General features: G+C 33.6%; 2 protein-coding genes across 2 annotated transcripts; both read right to left on the bottom strand.

The window, feature by feature from the left end:
• Positions 1–772: 772 nt before the first annotated feature.
• On the bottom strand, positions 773–2,383 carry LOC114750578 (disease resistance protein At4g27190-like). The gene has a single exon (XM_028939204.1). The coding sequence runs from the start codon at positions 2,381–2,383 to the stop codon at positions 773–775; it is 1,611 nt and encodes a 536-aa protein (XP_028795037.1).
• Positions 2,384–19,664, bottom strand: LOC114750486 (probable disease resistance protein At4g27220). The gene is made up of 6 exons (XM_028939111.1): positions 19,077–19,664; positions 15,620–15,967; positions 14,599–14,837; positions 14,355–14,520; positions 12,897–13,240; positions 2,384–2,402 (listed from the first exon to the last, which is right to left on the bottom strand). The coding sequence occupies exons 1-6, from the start codon at positions 19,662–19,664 to the stop codon at positions 2,384–2,386; spliced, it is 1,704 nt and encodes a 567-aa protein (XP_028794944.1).
• Between the last annotated feature and the right edge of the window lie 1,122 nt (positions 19,665–20,786).

The raw sequence follows: 20,786 nt of genomic DNA, 5'->3' as shown, positions 1-20,786 counted from the left end.
TATCCATATACTTCAACACCAATTCAACCAATCTAAGGACAACTATGTCTTCATCATGAGGACTAGTCTCATCAGTAAGGCAGTCAAACTCAGAACAGTGTTGAAGACAGAGTTTAATTAGCTCATTCGTGCCTCCTACAGCTTGAACCACATCTGGACTGAAACTTTTGCAGCCTCCTTGAAGGTTATAAAATTCAATTGCAGTTGCTCTTTGTGCAAGATCCTTGATCATTGCACTTGAAATGGAGATATTTAATTCCCCAAAGGATAACTCTCTGAAGCCTTTTTTCCAGAACATAGGCTTGGCGCATTGCCCCATTTCTAATGTATACCTTCTCAACTTTGGGAGAGCTGGGGCCCCCACGAAGCATTCATAACAAATTGTGTATCCTGAAGGCCGTAAATTTCTAGAAATATATAATTCTTCTAGTTGCGAACACCTTCCAATTACTTTACAAAAACACTCTTCTGCTGCACACCATGACAAATCGAGCAATTTCAGACGATTTAGTTTTTCAATTCCATTTGGCAATTTTTTAAATTTGCTGCCTTTCAAGTCAAGAATTTCCAGCCTTTTTAGGTTTACCAAAAAAGAAATGTCACCTAAATCCCAACTTTCCAAGCGCAATGTTCGAAGATTAGACCACTGTTGCACTGAATGAGGTACTAATTCAGTCAAATAGCCAAACTTGATTGCCAATCAAAGCTGCAACTTTTAGTCCTTTTACACCTTCAAATGATGCATGTGATAAATCCAAGGGTTTGGTCGAATTTAACACAGAAGCTCAAGCTTTGGAGCGTCCAATTGGGAAGGAAATTTAACCAATTCAGTTTTTTTCTTCCATGAAGATACTGCATAGCAATCTTTTACTGCTTCATCTTCAAGCAATTCATTCAATTCTTTAGCAGAGTTTACCATAATTGTACCATGCTCTCTAGGTGCTATCCACAAAGCTACATCGCGAACCATGTCATGCATTTTCACAGATTTTTCACTCTTGAAGTTGACAAAATACATCAACAACGAAGAATCAATGAGAACATTTATGGCTGCTATAACTTGGCTCCTTGCTATTTCAAATGAGTCAGCATCTTCGCATAGGCCCAACCCAACTCCATATCTAAAAAGATCTTCAATGATAATTTCATGATCTTCGGGAAACATAGCACAGATCAAGAACAACGATTTGGCTTCTACAGTTCCCAAATAATCATAGCTTAACTTCAGACAAGTAAAAGCATCACTCCCTCCCTTATCCACGTCAACTGGCTTCGAATGTCTTAACCTATGCAATACTACATTCACCTCATCAAGTCCTTTTCTTCTTAAGCACTTCCCCATGGCCACAATTGCAATGGGTAGTCCCTTACATTCCGTAACAACTTCCTGGGCCACTTTTCTAGCACCATCATCTACTTTAGCATGAGTTTGAAATAGATCCCAGGCTTCATGTTCTGTTAGCAAACCCAATGGAATAGTTTTTTGGCAATCCATCAAACTACATACATCTTGACGACGTGTGGTAAGAAGGACTTTGCAATTTCTGGGACCTTCATCCCCAAAGGGTTTCCCTATATCCTCAAGGTTCAACATAGCCCATACATCATCCAATATAATCAGAATTCGCTCCTCTGGACTTTGTAATTTCATTGCAATTCTTCTCGCCCTTCCCACTTCAGTTTCTTCCTTCAACTCAAGTCCCATCAGGTCTGCAAGTTCACCCTGAATCTTCCTAATATTTGGAGTTTGGGAAACTGTTGTGATTATAACTCGATCAAATAGCCCTAATTCTTTGGCTTTCTTTCCTACTTCCTTTATCAATGTGGTTTTGCCCGAACCGCCCATACCCCACAACCCAATTATAGAGCTATCATCATCTTGCAGTGCCTCCCATAGTTGATCATATGCCATTTCTGTTGACTTGAAGAACATAAAATCTTTAGAAGAGTGATACTCTATATCTGGAACAATAACATGATGCGAAAATGGTTCGAACTGATCACTCTTTGTATTTAGCTCTGCCATCCGCTGGGTTGCCTTTGCCAACACTTTGCAGAGATGATATCTCCTCCCAGTAGGACACCACCTTTGGAAGCAGCCATTGTTGGCATTAAGTTCTTGCACCAAGTTCTCCACATCTGCTATGAGCCTCACCACCTCATTCTTCCACTTGTTAACCTCATCATCGATCCTCTCAGTCCTCTTAATGGCTTCTTCAACACGTTCCTGCACCCTCCCCTGCCTCAGCACCAATTCCTCCTTTTTGGTCTCAACATTTCTGGTGATTTTTCCGACGCAAAACAAATATTGCAATTGGCGTAAAGTAGGATCCACCAAATATTCAGCAAGTTTTGCTGCTATTGATATTCCCACCTCATCCATTCAAATAAGTAACAGCAACCTGAAAGGTAAATTTCATGATGTAGAATATGAAAATATAAGAAAGATCAATTGTTGTAACTTTCTTTCTAGGAGATATAAACTTTTTCCAGGAACTTTTAGATACTAGAGCGGCTAAATCTACTGTTTTAGATTGTATTTTCTATCAGATCAGTGTGAAGTTGAAAGGAAAAAAAAGTAACAAATGTAGCCTGTAAGCGATAGCTCCAATTGATAACACAACTAATAAGCTACTCATACTTTGAGAATTACGAGTTTGATCACAGATGGACCCTTATGTTAGTGTAGCAAATAGAAAACACTGACCAGAAAATGAAAGACTAAAGGTGGGAAAACAAGGTTTTCATTTTCATACCAGATAATTGAGTTGATGATTCTTGGCTTGCAAATTTTCAAGAGCAAGATGAACAGAATTCCACTGCAATCACCAGATTTTGCATGAGTTTGAGTCGTCAACTCGGTTGGAAATAAGAGTGCTCTTTCTTTTTCCTTTTTTTTTTTTAACTTCAAAATATAAAAGAAAAATAGCCTTAAACTTGGAGTAAAGACTTTGATTAGATAAATTTTCTATTCTAATGGACCCCAAAATATGAATTTAGGATTGAAAAAGTTAAAGAAATTATATTGCCAGTTAATTGCCATTATGTGTTTAGGGACCCCATGACTCTATTACTTGCTTTTTAGCGAAGGTGCCTTTGGACCAAATTTAAAAGTTAAAGTAAACAAGCACTCTTATGATTTTTACTTTTCTTGAGACATTTACAGGAACAAACAAGAAATTTGGATTAAATGTTGGTACTAGTAAAGGTTGCAAATAGATAAATGATTAAATTAAAAAAGAACCAATCAATAGAAGTTGCCTTATTTCATTACTGCTATTTAATTTCTGCCTTGAACAAACGCAAGTCGTTACTTCTTTTTTTGAAAAACCAGGCTGCTATTTTATTTATGGTTGATTAGGGCTTATAAAATAATAATACATTGACAAAATATAAAATGGAGAATTACAGCTCAATCAAATCTGCAATATAAATCATTATCATAACTTTCTTGATGATAATTTAAATGATTCAATTATTCTTCATGATGGCTTCATATATTATAATAATAGTTCTTAAAGCAACCCATACTTTGAGAGTGGAAAGCATTGATCAGAAAATGAAAGACTAAAGAAGCAAAAGAAAAAGAGGTTTTGATGTTCATACCAGATAAGCTTCCAATTCAGTTGATGATTCTTGGCTTGCAAGTTTTCAAGAGGGATATGAACAGAATAGCACTGCAATCTCCAGACATTTTCATGAGCTCGAGTCGTCAGCTCAGTTGGAAATGGTTGTGGTCTTTCTTCTTATATAAGTGTAGCCAATAGAAAACAATGATCAAAACATGGAAGACTAAAGAGGCGAAGAAAAAGAGATTCTCACTTTCATACCAGATATATTATCTTTCACAATTACTAGACTTCTCATGAGCATGAGTCGTCCAATCGGTAGGAACTTGGAAGTTACACAGGGCTCTTTCTTTTTGCTTTCTTTCTCCAATTCTAATGGACCCCAAAACATGAAATCAAAAGTGAAAAAGTTAAAGAAATCATGCATTCCACTTAACTGTTCTTGCGCGTTTGGGGACACCATGTCTCTACTTGCTTTTTATAATTAAGAAACAATTACCATATATGACTTATTCTTATTTATAAGATGCATTTGATTATGTCTCAAATTTTCTTTGTTAATTTTTCCTTTTGTCCCTGTTAATTTCAATGCATTTATTATCACACAACTTTCCCAGCATTATTCCCTTTTTCACTCATACTCTCTACCCATTGCAAATTCTCCCTTCCACAATCCTCTTTATTTTAGCAATTATTCTTTCTCTTATCATAAATAAGAATATTTTTATTAAAAAATCACACCTTTTATATAGGGGAAATCACCAAAAAAACAAAAAAAGTTATCCTAGAAATTAAAAAATTACATACATGAACCCGTTCACAAAAAATATTGTTATTTGCTTATCAATTGTTGTAAAACCAATCCTAATACTATAACGAGTCCTTATTTATAATTTTTCTATTTTTCAAGTCTTTTTTGTGATTTTTTCCATATATTTATGATTTTTAACTAATTTTAACCACCTTTTTAATTAATTAACATAATTTGGGTAAATGTTTTTTATTAAAAAATAAACTCAAAGAATAAATATAGGACTCGTTTTGAGTAACTTATAAAAAGTTTTTTAATTGTGAATACGAAATAAGTATATAAGTAGAGTTTTGTCACGATTTATATGAAACGTATTCATAATCGCCAATCCAAACAAACCAATAAGCTGTCAGCATCTTGCATCTCACCCTCAGGGAAATTGGATTGGGTCTCTGGACTTGGGCACCTCATAGCGTCCAATTCAGCCTGACAATCACCACGTCATGGGCTCTTTGTTCCTGTTCAGCCCAATGACATTGCTTTGTTGTCGTTACTTTTATATTTTGGGCCTCCCTTCAGCCCAAAATGAGGTCCATCATTGGGATAACTTAGGTCCATAATTCACAGCATCGTCTCTCAATATGCACTGACATTCACATGAACGCTATTTGCTATTCAACCCATGCTGGAAAAAAATTTAATCACGTGAACAAAATGCTAAAAACAATTTAATCACGCGAAATTTTTTTTTTTCATATGATAACTATTTTTAAATCATTTTCACGAATTAAATTAAAGTTCGGGGATAGTAAATGCATATCATATTTTGACAATCCCTCCATTTTATGATCTCTATGATGCACACACCGGAATGGATGATACTTTTGTGAGAAAATTTCAACTAGATTTTGAAGATTTTCTAGTTGGAGATGTTCTAAATTAAAAGAGAAAGATCTTCATGCAAGATCCTGTATTAATCCACCGAACATTGAGATATTTAACTAATCCAAATTTAAAGATATTGTGTATTCATTGTGAAATCCCAAGCCCATGCTATGCTGCTCAATCTCTAAATGGGGAGTTTGGCAACCCTTATAATATAATCATCTAGAAAAAAAATACATTTACGTAATTCGAGACAAAACTCTTTTTACATACTTATCTTGTATTACGTAAAATTATTTAAAAAAAAGCCGATACAAACACCATACCGTCGTCCACCTCTTCAAGTCCTTTTCTTCCTCTTCGAGTCTTTTCCTTCTTTTTTTATGAAATAAGGAGCCTCAACAACCCAGACTACACTGCATAACCTGCAGAAGATCTAGCAGAAGGCATGTCAGCCTGAAGGAGCCCACGAACCCTCTCAGGGGGGAAAGACAAAATGCATAATTAAGTCCTTTCCTTCTCAAACACTCCCCCATAGTCACAATTGTAATGTGTAGCTCATCATCTACTTTGACATGAATTTGAAATAGATCCGAAGCTTCACTTTTTGTTGCATAATTTATTTCAAAAAGAATTTGTATAAATTTTGAGAATTGAGGTAACATTTAATTGATTCCAGACAAAAACAAGTATAATTAATCCAATCGGTGTAACATTAATTTGTCTTAGATGTCCCCCAAATCAATCCAAGAGAGGATATCTAATAATTTTAGCCTTCAAATGTGTTGCTTCATAAAAGTAAGAGACAAAGCTCAATGGTACCTTAATAAAAAATAACATGGGATAATGGCCGGCTATATAAATCATTATTCTATTTCACTATTTAGTGTTGAGTAAGTTTCCGATCTCCAATTTGGAATCTAAATTTTCGAATTCAAATTATTCTTCTTTATTTTAAACTAAGAACATAATAAAGATAATAAAAACTAGAGATCAGTTTCAGTGCTCATTACAGTGATAGACATCATGATGCTTATCGTTACAGTGAAATTATTCAAATACATTTTTACCCTATATTTGGTATATGGAAATTAGAGGAGAGGGGAGGCAGAAAAACTTTTAATGAACTTAATTTAAAAAATTAGAGAAGAGGGGTTTTGAAACTTTAATAGAGAGAAGTTGTAAGATAAAAGAGCAATAAAAATTAATTAAAAGCTTCTAACGCCATTTTTTAAATTTTTTAAATCAAGTTCATAAAAATTTTCCTCCCTTCCCTTTCCCTCCTTTTTTTTTCTCATACCAAATGAATCTTTAGCGGTCTAGATTTAAGATTTTCTATTGATTTTTAAATAAAAACTATTTTTTAAAAAACTTATAGTGAAGAAATTACGTTTATTTTGGATTATGCAGCTATTATAGAAAAATGTTTTTTAAAAAAATTAAATATTACTACTCCGGTCTTAAATATAAGACATATTTTATAGTGCAATTTGCACTATAAAATGAGTCTTATATTTAGGACCAGAGGAGTATATCTCGGCCATTTATATTAAATTTAAATGGTTAAAATTTGATGAGCATCATGGCACTTATCATTGAGATGAGTATTGAAATTAGTTTCTAAATAAAAACTTTTATATCTCCATTATTCTAACTGAGATTGATGAAGTCAAGAAATGAATAGTAATAGATAGAAACCCGAACTGCAAAATTATCAAGCTTTTATAAATTGTTTAGACAAAGATATATTTTTAAGAAGTAACTTAATTTATTTATTCTTAATGAGTAGTAAAATAATAATACACAGTACATCAAGATTATAATACTGATTATGTGCATGGAACTTATTTTTCACCCAACCCGTGGGATCATCATGATAACTTTTGCGCCACCAATCACTCAGCAATAAGTTGAATTCTTCGTCATAGTGAAACGCTTCTTTCTGTCCCTTTGATATAAATCCATTATAAGTTGAATTCTGTTGATCCCTGTCTCTTCAAAATTGGCAAGCCAAGAATCATCAACTGAATAATTGTGCAACCTTAATTATCTGGCATGAACATCAAACCCTGGTTATTCCTTTAGTCTTTCATCTTCTGATCAGTGTTCTCCACTTGTTAGTACAAACCGCATTTGTTGCTTCTTTTTTTTTTCCTTTTCAACTTGGCACATGTCTCATAAAAAAATATAATAGAAAATTATTATGAGATCTCGAAAAAGAAATGTAATTACAAAAAACAAAAATTTGCATAACAAGTGAGTGACATGTTATTGTAAAACTTTTTTTATAATTAATTAATACAATCCAAAACAGCAAGTTTAGTTACTCTGGGTCTAAAAATAGCTGGAAAAAGTTTAGATTCATAGGAAGAAAGTTTAGAGTCGAGTCTGAAAAAATGACAAAATTTGGGGTATTCCGACTTGTGGCTACATAGCTAGTGGGTTTCGCAATGATCCCCTCTTTCTTTTTTGAGAGAATTACAATGGGGTTCCAAGAAAAAAAAATTATTAAAATATCACAATAACAATCTAAGTAATTTGTAATAACAAGCTCCAGAACAGAAAATAACAATCTGTGAGACTTGTTTTGTAATTATTATTTTTTTTTGGATCTGATTGTAATTCTTTTTTTTTCTTTTGATTTTTTTTGCTAACATCGTTTTTGGGAGGAAAAAAACATAAACAAACAGCCCCGATTAAGTTCAAATTTAAAATAAATTAGAGCTGAAACCATCAATTTTGTAGACAATTTCCTGAATTATGACGAGACTAAATTACATTTACTGTTTTCATAATGATTTGCTTGATGGTCCAATGAGAAGATAAGATAGTCATTTCGTGTTGTCTAACGAGGATTGATTAGAGTTGGATTAGTAAAACACTAAGGAAAGTGTTCTAATTTTGTTTAAAAAAGGCTTTTAGTTTTTACCAAAAAGTGAAAAAAGATAAGGAAACATCATATTATCATTTGAATTAATATGATTTTTAAGTGTAGCTGTTAATATATCTTTTATTAAATATTTCTATTTTGTTTACCTTTATTAAATGAATATTTAGACTATACAAAATGATGTCTTTATTAAAATTTGAATTTGAAATTAATGATGATATTGCTTAGTATAATATCGTGTAATAAATTTTTAATAATGATTTTAAAGTAACATGCCTGGGTAGCCAAGTGACCTGATAACTCATTCTGATCATGATATCTTTATATGAATGACCGTTTAGGTACTTAAGATTATTCTATTCTACATCATGAAACTTTATACTTATCAGTAATGATCATTTGATCACGATGAATGATTTTTCTGAAAATCTTTTAGATTTACTCTGGTATAAATCTCTTAACTACTTTCAATGGAAATTTCTAAACCATAAAATAGATCTTTGTCACTCTTCAATTTTTTGTAGACCGATTTGATTCTTTTGCCTCGTTCTTTCAATCAACCACATATTTTTGTCTTTACGGAACAATCTTTTTTTTTTTTTAAGAAAGTTGTAATTATCGAAACATGAGGATGTAATGTTTTTGCCTTTTTTGTGTGATGGCAAAGTGTAATTTGATGCAAAAAATTAGTATTAGAGAGATTATAATCGTAGAAACACTGAACTGACAAATAGTAACAAGGTACATGAAAGTCGCTTTCTTACTCTGGTTTAGAGCCGCTTAGTGGTCTCTGAGTCATTAATTAATTAGAGAGGTTACGATCCTCCAGTTGTTTTGTTAGTGCTTTAGTTTAAAAGCCTGGATCAACCAACCTGAACTTCACATTCAAAAACTAACAATAAATTTTTTTAATTTCATTCAAAAACTAACTAATTTTAACTAAATTTTTAATTAATAATTAACGTGATTTGGTTAAATTTTTTTATAAAAAAAGAAAAGGAAAGAGTTCAGCACTTCAACTCCTCGAACAACTATAAGCTGTCAGCGTGTTGCGTCTCTAGCTTGGGGAAATCGGAACCCATTGGGCCTTTGGACTTGGGCACCTCAAGCATCCAATGACATTGCTTTCTGGTTCTTACTTTTTATCTTTCGGGCCTTCCTCCAGCCCAAAATGAGGTCCACAATTAGACTAGCTTAGGTTTTGCTCCTTCAACTTTGCCAAACCCAATCCCAAAGCATCGACTCAAACTCTTGAACAGGTGTTAATTTGAGAAGGTATTTTTGTTTGGCACATGCCCCAGTATTCATCGTGGATAACAGTGATTAATTCTCTCGTCACAAGGCCTCCACTTAATAGTAAATGGCTTGCTACGGGATGCTTCTCTTGCCCAAGAGTGGGATTCGAATCCCCATCATTTAGTTAAAAGACCAAGCGAGGTAACTATTATGCTACGCCCTTGTGGTTAAATTTGAGAAAGCATTAGTTGTTTATGCATGTAGATAACAAATTAACAGGAGATTAGGTCTAGTGAAATAAACTAATTTGTCACAACTTGACGAACTAAAATTCAAATCCTCGCTGAGAAAAGTATTCATATTTAGTATCTCTATGAATAGACACCCTAGATAATAACTTTATGAGAAAGTTTCAGCTAGATTTGAAAGGTTTTCTAGTTGGAGACATTCTAAAAGAGGAAGCACTATTCGAATCTCATCTTGATCATGCATTAGTTGTTCCTCACTAGCATTTTCGCTAGACACAAATATCATCTGAGGAGTATTTCTTATGGACGGACGTTGTAATAATTGTACAAAGCTTTAAGCTAAAAAGATTGGGTATGTATACAGATTCTAATTGGCGGCAATCATCAACTAGCAAAACTTTCAAATTTGAGAAATCTTGAATTTTTCCATACATCATGACCACTCTTTGTAGTTTAAGATTATTCATATCTTTTAGTACGAACCTATTCAGTCTAAGGACAACCACATCTTTATTAGGATATATGCACCTGTATGATTAGAGAATTTAACATAATAAATATAAAAATTTTGACCCAAGTATTATAGGCGCCGTATCTTTTAAAATAAAATAAATAGAAAAAAATATTTTACAAAAAAATAAAATAAATAAAAATAATGTATTGGGGCGCACGTCAAAGATAGGACAAATTTGGTTGATGAACTTGGATCCCAAGTCAATATTTTGGTTCCACTTTAATAAATTTGATTTCACATCCAAAAAAACAGGACCGCGGTTATGAAGAACTTTATCATAATTGATGATTATAACAACATTAAATTTGGAGAAAATGACCTAAACAAACCTTGAAAATAGAAAATTTCAAAAAGAACAGCCAGTACTTCTAAATGATAAACAAGGATGGAAACCCTAACGGAATTATGAATAGGTGCTTTCACTAGATAGTTAAGGGTTGATGCTGAGAAAATGATGCTGTTATTCTGCATTTCAAATTTGTTAATTTATGTTACAATTTTGTTATTTTCATATCAAATTTATTATTCGACAAGAAATGGACTGTACAAGTTTCAAAAGGATAACGTGGTGGATGTGATGGTACAAAACACAAATACGTTGACTGCGAATAAAAGTGAGGTCCACCCATGGCTTTTACATGGACTTGACTTTTGGATTTTAGGGTATGGACATTAGAAGTTTAAGGAAGAGGATATAAAAAAGATTATAATGAACTTGAAGAACACTCCATTGAGAAACACCGCAGTTATATTTCCTCATGGTTGGACTACTTAGGTGTGATTTTCACTGAAGGAGTTCAATATGTGAGGAGAATCCCTACCGAGGCTTATCGAGTTATAGGCAAATTCTCACAAACAAAAACAATCACTACTAAGACTACTAGGGTTTCCTGAGCTTGTAAGATGTAGTAGTGTCGTAACCCCCCCCCAAAAAAAAAAAATTTTGTTCCTGTTCTTGTTCAACGAGTGTGAGATTATTGATGACCTAATCATAACTTGTTCAAAACCCTATAATAATAACAATAATTAATATTCATCTTCAATTTTTTTCAATTTCATTTAAAATTTTAGTTGATTTTCTAACTCAATATTTTTTTTTGGCCAACTCTTCTTCACAATATTTTCTTTGAAGGTTGAATGATATCAGTTATATTTTTTATTGATAAATAAATTATTTTGATATATTTAATAACTATTTTTAAAAAAATAATTTAGAGAAAAATATACACCTTAACTTTTAATAATCTAAGGATATAAGACGTGATGTTAATTTGTTGTGTTTAAATTAATTTAAATCTTTCCAAAATGATTTGATCATGTTTATAATCAATCAACTATATTCTTGATTGGGATTTGGGTATATTGAATTAAATGAGGAGTATCATTATTAAATGAGATTTCAACTGAAGGCTCAAAGAAAAAAAATTAATAATTAATTTTGAATTTGAATGATATCTTATGTGAATGAATAAAAAAAAATCACACTTCTATAAGAAGTGAATCTTAAATTAACTTAGATAATAAAATTGATTAGAATTTAAATTTTAATCAAATATTTTAGTTCGTGCATCGCAGGAGAAATTTTTAATTTTAAACTGTTAGACGTAACTAACAGTGTTAGTGCCAAGGAAAGTGCCAACGAAAATATTAAAGTCTTTGAAAATGACGTGTTATTTCATTCACCGTTTTTTACATCAGTTTAATTTTTCAATTCTGTTAAGGGAAAAAGGGAAGGATCCCACAAAAAGAAATTTGAAGTTATTAAATTCCAAATCAAGTTTGATTTTTACACTTTAATAATTTTGACAACACTTAGACTTGCAAATAACAATATATTTTTGTAAAAAAATTTTATGTCAGATTTAGTAATTTCAAGCTTTTTTCTTTGTGAAATTCTTCCCAAAAAAAAAAGGTAAAACTCTTTTCATCGTGAAAATTTATGCAAAAAGGCAAAAAGCTATTTATAAAGATTCACACATGCTGCACCATAAAATATATTGCACTCATTCATAAATAGGCGGAGGTGTCAATTGACGCTTTAGAAAGTATTATTTGTGCATCTAAATAAAATTTAGACAAATGAATCCCTTCTGAAATGTTGATTGCATGCCATCATTATTGAAATAAAGCAGACTGTATAAATTATATGCCTTCTTCATCATCATGAAATCTGCTGTATGTCTTGGGTTTGTCGCAGCTCGCAGACTGTAAAAATATGAGGGGGGGAAAAAAAGAGAATCTCAAAATGGATTTACAATAATAGACATTTAGCAGAGTACAGAATAGATATGAGGAAAACATACAGCTAGCATGTGTTAAAAAAACGTTTCATTCTGCAGTTCTTCCAAAACGTATATATCACTTATATTACATCTTTTTGAGAAGAGAATGGATCAGGGAGGAGACGGGATACACATAAGCAAGAATTAGGCCTAAGGGCCACTAATGATCATAATTCTCATTATTCCAGCCGTATTTTTGTGTTATTTGAGCAGTCACTAATGTTAAATCTGTTCTTATTGGCCGTAAATTTGTTTTATGTGAATGGTACAAGCTGACTAATAAACATGCGTTGTGTGAGTGGTAAATTTAAGGGCATTCTGCTACATAATTAAACTGTGAATTTGGCCCTTTACTTTGGCCCCAAAAAAAAAAAAATGGCCCTTTACTATAACTCTTCTGATAAATAAATTCAAAATGAATATCACGCCAGTAAAGAAAATAAGAAATTCCAACCAAAAAAAAAAAAGAATGATCTAAAGTCAAATATGGGCAGATGTGGATAGTATACAAATGTGCGTACCTTTGAAGAGCAGCAAGTGTGGTTTTGCAGAAGTTGGGGCAATCCTCAACCGTATAAAATGACAGAATTGGAAATATGTTGTTGATGAAGCCTTCCTCATGGATTTCAAGTTCGCAATTATAAAGTCCCTTTAGTTCAAAGCACTCTTCAATAATCAGATATTGCAACTGTGGAAGATGATGAGTAGAGGGCAGAAAGGGGAAGACCCATTTCAACTTTCTACATTTAGTGACTCCAAGATGTTCAAGTAGTGGGAAGCACAAGGAACTAGAGGATGCATTTGGGAAGTGATGCTCTGATGACATGATTTCCTCCAACTCTTCACATTCATCAATGCTTAATATCTGCAAACGTGGAAGACTTCTGATCACAGTGCTAGGGAACATACACTTCAATTTTGTGCATTTACTCATAAATAAGTGATTAAGATTTTGGAAGATGATGAAAGCGGGACCCCCCCCCCAATACGGATGTGAGGTTAATTGAATCCTCCAAAATAAACCGCTCTGCTCTTGAGATCATCACCGTCCCTTTTTCTTCATTTATACTTGAATGACGTTTGAAATTTTGATTCTCCTGTTGAAAACTGAGGCAGCAATTTCAATTAAAAAAGAACAAAATATATTCACATTAATCAAATTTATTTTAAGAAAACCTTGGATGTACAAAGATAAAAAATGGGAAAATTCCACAAAAGGAACATGAAAATTGCTGAATCCCAAATCAGAAATTCCTACAAAAATATGTTGTTATTTGCTATAGTCAAGTTTAGTCAAAACCTATTTAAATATAAAAAATAATCCTGATTTTGGATTTAGTAATCGCCAACTTCTTTTTGTGGGATTTTTTCATTAAAAAATTAGATAAACTGTAAGCATATACCGAGCAAACTCTTTACTTCAAATTTCCGTATATCAATCAATACATGATTACAAGCCCAAAAATCCAACTTATAATTGATTTAGTTTGCTATAAAATATCTTTCTATTAAAATTAGTTTGTGAATCACCCTGCACAATTATTCTTTCGTTGTCAAGATTTTGATAAGGTTGTACATGAAAAACTTAAAAGGAATATTTTAATAAATACTAAAAAAAGATGAAAGAAGTTACTCGTATATTTCTCACTTTTCATCTTCTCTTCTTCGTGTCCTTCCATCTCTTTGTAAATTATAAATTCCCAATTTAATTTATATAGCTAGCAGGATGATATAGATAATTCTAATCCAATATTATTTCATCTAATTTTGAAGGCACTAATCAACATGATGTAGAATATTCATTCATACCCATACTCTTACCAATTGTTGAGGGGACCATTCCAGACTTGAATAAAGAAATTTTGGGCAGCTGTGTATGATGACGCTGCTCAGCTGCACCTGAAACTGCAACCCTTGACAAACATTTATGAAATTTGTCAACTCTATCTCCGTCAAGTTTGAAAGCACAATTGTCTCACCGTAGAGAAGAGTCTTTTGAGCTTGTTGCATCCCTCAACCTTCAACTCTCTTAGTTCTGGAAAGAAAACTTGTACATTGGACATGACCTGATGATCCTCATCTTCCGCAACTATTTCCTCCAATTCTTCACAATCAGATATGGTTAGGAAAGTCAATTTGGGAAGGCTGTTATGGACAATAGTGCTCATTGAGAATAAGAACTTCAACTTTTTATTGTGAGTTACTTCTAAGGAATGAAGGTACTGGAATCTCAAAACTTGTGTGGGAACAAGACCTCCAAACATTTGTTGCTCTGATCTCAACATTTCTGAATAATTGGTTTCTTTTTGCTCATCATCATCACCAATGACTCGCCACTTGTGTTCAACGCTAGGACTTTGAATATCAATCTCTCCAGCATATAGAATAGAAAGCGGAGGATTATTGAGAGCCTCGTTATTATTTAATTGGTTGTATTTCAACTCATACTCCCTTACAAGTCTCTGCATATAATAGATAAGTGAAATGTGGGGGGGAAAAGATATTATAAGTTCCTTGGAAATATCATGAAGAGAAAGAGACCAAATTAACCAAAATACTAGATAAGAGACTTGAGATTGTAATACATTTAACATACATCTGTACCTGTTTTGTTATATCAAATGCTTCTTCGTGTTTCGTTACATTACATGATTATGAACGATCAAACTGTAGAGAAATCGCATCATCTTTTGGCATTTTATTTAATGAAGGAATACAAATAAACAAATGCAGTTCTCTAAGATGGTAGATTTAATTTGTATGCCGGAATATAAGATGTCTTAGTCACTTTGTTTATTTATTCATACTTAAATCATGTTAATTAAACTGGAAATATGTAATGTTCTTATATCTATATTTATATCATATTTGTATTGGTAACACCAAATAGTCACCAGTTAATAAACCAAACAGGAAAGGAAAATAAAACATACGTGAAGGTAGACACATGTAAAGAACTACAGAGGAATATTGTATTAAATGCAGAATCATTTGTTTTCAAACTAGCTTTTGTATGTAGATATCTATGCATATGCATGTGAAAGGAATCAATGTATTAAACCGAAGTTCACTAACTTAAATGAACAAACATTAAAACAAGCACTGAAGACCTTTTTTAAAAAATAGAATCATTAAATACGCACCTAGCATATATTTAATAAACATTGTAAAGTAAGACATAAACAAGATTTGCAGTATGAAAAAGGAAGCATTGACAGACACAAATGCAGAATACATTACTTACCTCTTTAGTCCAATCGACAGTTGCAGTCATAATTGGCATAAGTCCTGGGCAGTCATGAACAATAACCCCGCAAAATTCCCTCGTGTGAAACTTAAATCCCCGGCAGACATTCACAAGTCTTGGCAAGTAATTAAGTTTCATATTTTCCATGTTAGGGAACACAATCTCCCTTCCATTGTCAAAGTCATGATCTTGAATATTTGAGCACTTGAAAATTTCTTCGATTTGAGAACAATCTGATATGGTTAGAGTGCTTAGCTGTGGCAACATTGAAGTAGTAGCATTGATCGTGAAAGATAAGACGAATTCAAGTTTGCTGCAGTCAAAGATTTCCAACTTCTTCAATTTCTGCAGAGAAGATTCAGTGATGGATAAATAATTCTTTTGAGTCTCTTCATTCCCCCAAAAAATTGCCTCCAACTCCTCGCAACAAGATATGGTAATAGACATTAACTCTGGAAGACTTTGATGGGTATGAGCAGAAAAGACAAATTTCAGTCTTGCACAATTTTTTAAGATTAATTAGGTATTGAAATGTTGGAATCGGTTCTCCAACTCCAGTATGGTAATGGGAAATGGATTCTACTCTACAATTATCAAGCTCAATCCTTTCCACAGCTGCCAATGGCTTGTACTTTTCATTCCTCAATTGATGACATTTAACTCCCTGCAATTCCTTCGTGAAAGAGGGGAAAAAGGGAAGAAAAGAAAATGAAAACTATTAACATATTTCCTGAAAAAAATGATAAATCAGGATTAAATAAAATGCTATATGTACATGTATTTCTCGCATAGACTAGGTCTATCAATATTTTGGTAAATTAAACAAATAAAATCAGCCGTATTCATATGCAAGAAAATGCAGTTCACAATAAAGTCAAGGAAAAATTATGATGAGGGCCTGGGAGAGTCAATATTTATTGTGAGCTGTAGAAATGATAAATAAATTGAATGACCAAAATACAAAATAACAAAATGCAATTGCTGGGTTATCCATTAGTTGAAATATTTTGCAACAAGGTGGTGGTGAAGTATGACAACGAATTGTGGCACAAAAATAAGAACAAAGAATGTCAGGCAAGATAAAGCCCAACTTCTACTAAAAAAGTACGTTAGGGTTTTTCATATTAAAAACTTTAGTATTTTTTTAACATTTTTTGAGAATTAAATTAAAGCATGGGAGAACAAATACGTACCATATTTGGACAATCCCTCCATTCTATTGTCTTTATAGATGGGCACCTTGGATGTTTCTTTGAGCAAATTCGAACAAGATTTGGAAGATCTTGTAATTGGAGATATTTTAAAAGAGGAAACACTATCTGAGTCTCATCTTGATCATGCATTGGTTGTTCTTCACCATCTTCACCAAAGACAAATTTCATCTGAGGAGCACTTATGATAGATAGATGCTACAATTGTACAAACCTCTGAGCTAAAAAGTCTAGGCAAACAGATTCTAATTTGCAGCAATTCTCAGCAGACAAAATTTCCAATTTTGGGAATCTTGAATTCTCCCATTCATCACCACCACCATCTCCTTCTAATACATGCTTCAGTTCACTACAACCATTTATTCGGATTTCCTCTAAGGATAATAGAGTGCAAGCAGCAGAGACAGGGAAGAGAGTTGTCAACATCAAACAATCGCTAATGCTGAGAAACTTAAGATTGCCTAAGTTGCAATTAGCAAGGAATATGTTAAGCAACTGAGGGCATTTGAATAAAATAAACTTTCTAGCTTTTCAAATAAGCTAAAAGGAGAAGGACCACGATATAGTTGTTTAAGATTATCCATATATGTTAGCTCTAATTCTTCCAATCTAGGAACAATTGAGTCTTCATGAGGAGTATCACTACTACAAAAAATACATTTAACGGCGGTTAAAATAAGCTTTTTACGGCGGTTTTGAGACCGACGTCTATGCCATCGATGTAAAATGTAGAGGATTTCACGGTGGTTTAAGAACCACCGTGAAAATTTTTTATTCCTTTAAGCTACGTTTCATCCTACTGATCAGGAGGGATTAGGAGAACAAAGCCTCAAAGGAAATCTCTCGCCAGTTAAAAGCATTCTGATGGAGTAAATATAGATTTTTTCCTGCCGTCATAGCGTCACTTAGCTTCACCTTCAGCCACCAGATCGAAGCAACTAAGATTTAATAAAGATAAAATCAAAGACTCAGATCTGCTAAAAATCAGATCTCTTTAAATTTAGATTAAGCATCTTATTTTTAACCAAAGAAAATAATCATATCAAACCACAAAAACTGCAAAATCCACAGAAAGAATGGAGGTGAAAAACTCACAAATAAGAATGAAGAGGATGAGGCGATGGTGACGGCAACAGCAATAGCGACAATGATGGAAGAACATGGCGGAAATGATAGAAGCAATGGATAAACGCTGACAAATATAGGAGGAGGGAGAAAATCGAGTGAGGATGTGGTATGGGGGATTATGAGCTTTGACTCTAAAAAGTGAAAACTATCGCACGATGGATTTTAAAATTCTGATAGACTTTTTACGGCGGTTATTTAAAAAACCGCCGTTAAAAGTATTTTTTACGGCAATTTTTTAAATAACCGCCTTTAAAAGTCCACCTATAATTACAGAAATGCCACCATCATATTTTTTACAACGTTTTTCTAATAACCACCGTAAATTAGCGTCGTGAAAACTCTTTTTTGTAGTAGTGGTAGTTTCGTCAATAATGCATTCTATCTCTGAACACTTTTCAAGATAGAGTTTAGTTAACTCATTCATCCCACCTACAGCTTGGACGATATTGTTGCCTCCCTCGAGATTATAAAAATCAATTATAGTTGCTCTTCGTGCAAGATCCTTGATTATTGCACCTAATATAGAGATATTTAAATGAGCCAAGCGTAAAGATCTTCTGCCTTCTTTTATTGGAAATAAGACGCGCATGGAATGCTCCCCAATTTCTAACTCATACCTTCTCTATTTCTTCAAACTAGTAGGGCTCACAAGGTATTCATAGCAATTTTCATTTTTTGAGTGTCCATAATGTCTGGGCACACACAACTCTTCTAAATATGAGCACCTTCCTATTGCTCTATAACAACATTCATCTATTTCACATCTTGACAAATCTAACAATTCAAGTGTAAGGCTTACCGTGAAAGAAATGTCTCGTAAATCCCAACATTGCAATCACAAAGTTTGAAGATTAGACAAGCGTTCAACTGAATGAGGTTGCAGTCCAATGCTATCCCATTTTAACCATATGATGATCAAAACGTTAAGTCCTTTAGTGCCTTCAAATGATGAATGCGGTACATCCAAGGGTTCTCTTGAATCTAAAAATAGAAACTCAAGCTTTGGAGCATCCAATCGAGAAGGGAATTGGACTAATTCAGTGTTGTAATCAAGCATAGCAGTCTTTTACCACTTCATCAACGATCAATTCATTTAATTCTTTTGTACAATTTACCATAATGGTACAATCTTCTTGAGATGCTTTCCACAAAGCAAAATCACAAACCATATCATGCATTATCACATATTCTTGTGCATTTGTGTCAAACTTTGAAGAATGCATCAACAATGAGGAGCGAATGAGATAATTTATAGTTGCCCTAACTTGACTCCTTGCTGTTTTAAATGAGTCTGCATGTCTACATAGGCCTAACCCCACTCCATATCTGAAAAGATCCTCAACATCAATATTATGATCTTTAGGAAACATAGCACACATTAACAACAACAACTTGGCTTCTGGGGTTGCTAAATAATCATAACTTAATTCAAGACAAGTAAAATAATCGCTCTCTCCTTTATCCACATTGTTTGGCTTCGCGTTCCTCAATTGATACAACATCACCCTCATCTTATCAACTCCTTTTTCTTTCAAGCAAGTACCCACAGCTACAATTGCAATGGGTAGGCCCTTACATTCCATAGCAATTTTTCGTACCATATCTTCTTTGGTAGCATCATTGACATTAGCATGAGTTTGAAACAAAGTCCAAGCTTCATCTTCTTTTAGCAAATCCAGTTGAATCCGCTTTTGGCATTCCATCAAGGTACATACATCTAGACGACGTGTGGTCAGGACAACTTTGCAATTTCTTTGATGATTTCCCCTAATGGGAATCCCTATGTCTTCAAGATTCAGCATAGCCCATACATCATCCAATATTATCAAAATTCGTTCTCCACTTTGTAATCTTAGTGATATTCTTTGTGCCCTTCCCACTTCAGATTCTTCCTCCAATCTGAGCCCCAACTTATCAGCAATTTCACCTTGAATTTTATTATATCTGGGCTTTGAGAAATTGTAGTGAGCACAACTTGATTAAAGAGCTGTGACTCTTGGGCTTTCTTTCCCACTTCTTTCACCAGGGTGGTTTTCCCTGACCCTCCCATGCCCCAAAGGCCAATCATGGAGCTACCATCATCTTGCAATGCTTTCTACAGCTGGCCAAAAGCCATTTGTGTAGAGCTGAAGAACATAAAATCTTTAGAAGAGTGATGCTCTATACCCAGAATAGTAACGGATGGGAAAATGGATCCAAGCGATCACTCTTTTTGTTTAGATCAATCATCGTCTGAGTTGTCTGAGCCAACTTTTTGCAGAGACAATATCTCTTCCAAGTAGGACACCACCTTCGAAGGCAGCCATGGTTAGCCCTTAGTTCTTCCTCCAATTTCTCCAACTCTGCTATGAGGCTCTTCACATCATTCTTCCACTTGTTAATCTGACCATCAATTCTCTCAGTCCTATTGATGGCCTCTTGAACACGTTCCTGCACCCTCCCTTGTGTGAGTATCAGCTCCTCCTTTCCGATCTCAACATTTCTGCTGATTTTGCCGACACGGAACAAATATTTCAGCTGCTGCAAAGTTGGATGCACCAAATATTGCAAAATTGGATCCACCAAACATTCAGCAACTGTCATTGCTACCTCTTTCATTAAATATCAATAGCGACCTGAAAAGAGAGCCATCCATCATCATCAAATGAGTAACTCAAAAACTCATTTTGAAAAATTGAAGCATCTTGCTTACTTAATCTTTCATGGAGGCACCATCAAGATGAAAAGAATGATTTTTTCTTAATCTATCAGAGTAAATTAAGAAAGATCAAATATTTTGGTTCAGCTTTCTTGCTCTGATATCAGGGTTTTTTGGCCCCTGCTAT

The sequence above is a fragment of the Neltuma alba genome, unplaced genomic scaffold, assembly GCF_004799145.2.
Source record: "Neltuma alba isolate B1F8T4 unplaced genomic scaffold, ASM479914v2 tig00000151_pilon, whole genome shotgun sequence".
NCBI classification, from domain to species: domain Eukaryota; kingdom Viridiplantae; phylum Streptophyta; class Magnoliopsida; order Fabales; family Fabaceae; genus Neltuma; species Neltuma alba.
Note: the sequence above shows the minus strand (reverse complement) of the source record. Positions and strands in the feature narration are given on the sequence as shown.

Coding starts and splice junctions, on each gene's coding strand:
- LOC114750578 (XM_028939204.1), bottom strand. CDS start 2,383: ATGGATGAGGTGGGAATATCAATAGCAGCAAAACTTGCTGAATATTTG.
- LOC114750486 (XM_028939111.1), bottom strand. CDS start 19,664: ATGGAATGCCAAAAGCGGATTCAACTGGATTTGCTAAAAGAAGATGAA. Junction 15,968..19,076: donor AAGAAGATTGTACCATTATG/GTAAATTGTACA, acceptor TCTTCTCTGCAG/AAATTGAAGAAGTTGGAAAT. Junction 13,241..14,354: donor TCAAAAGACTCTTCTCTACG/GTGAGACAATTG, acceptor CCACGTTTGCAG/ATATTAAGCATTGATGAATG.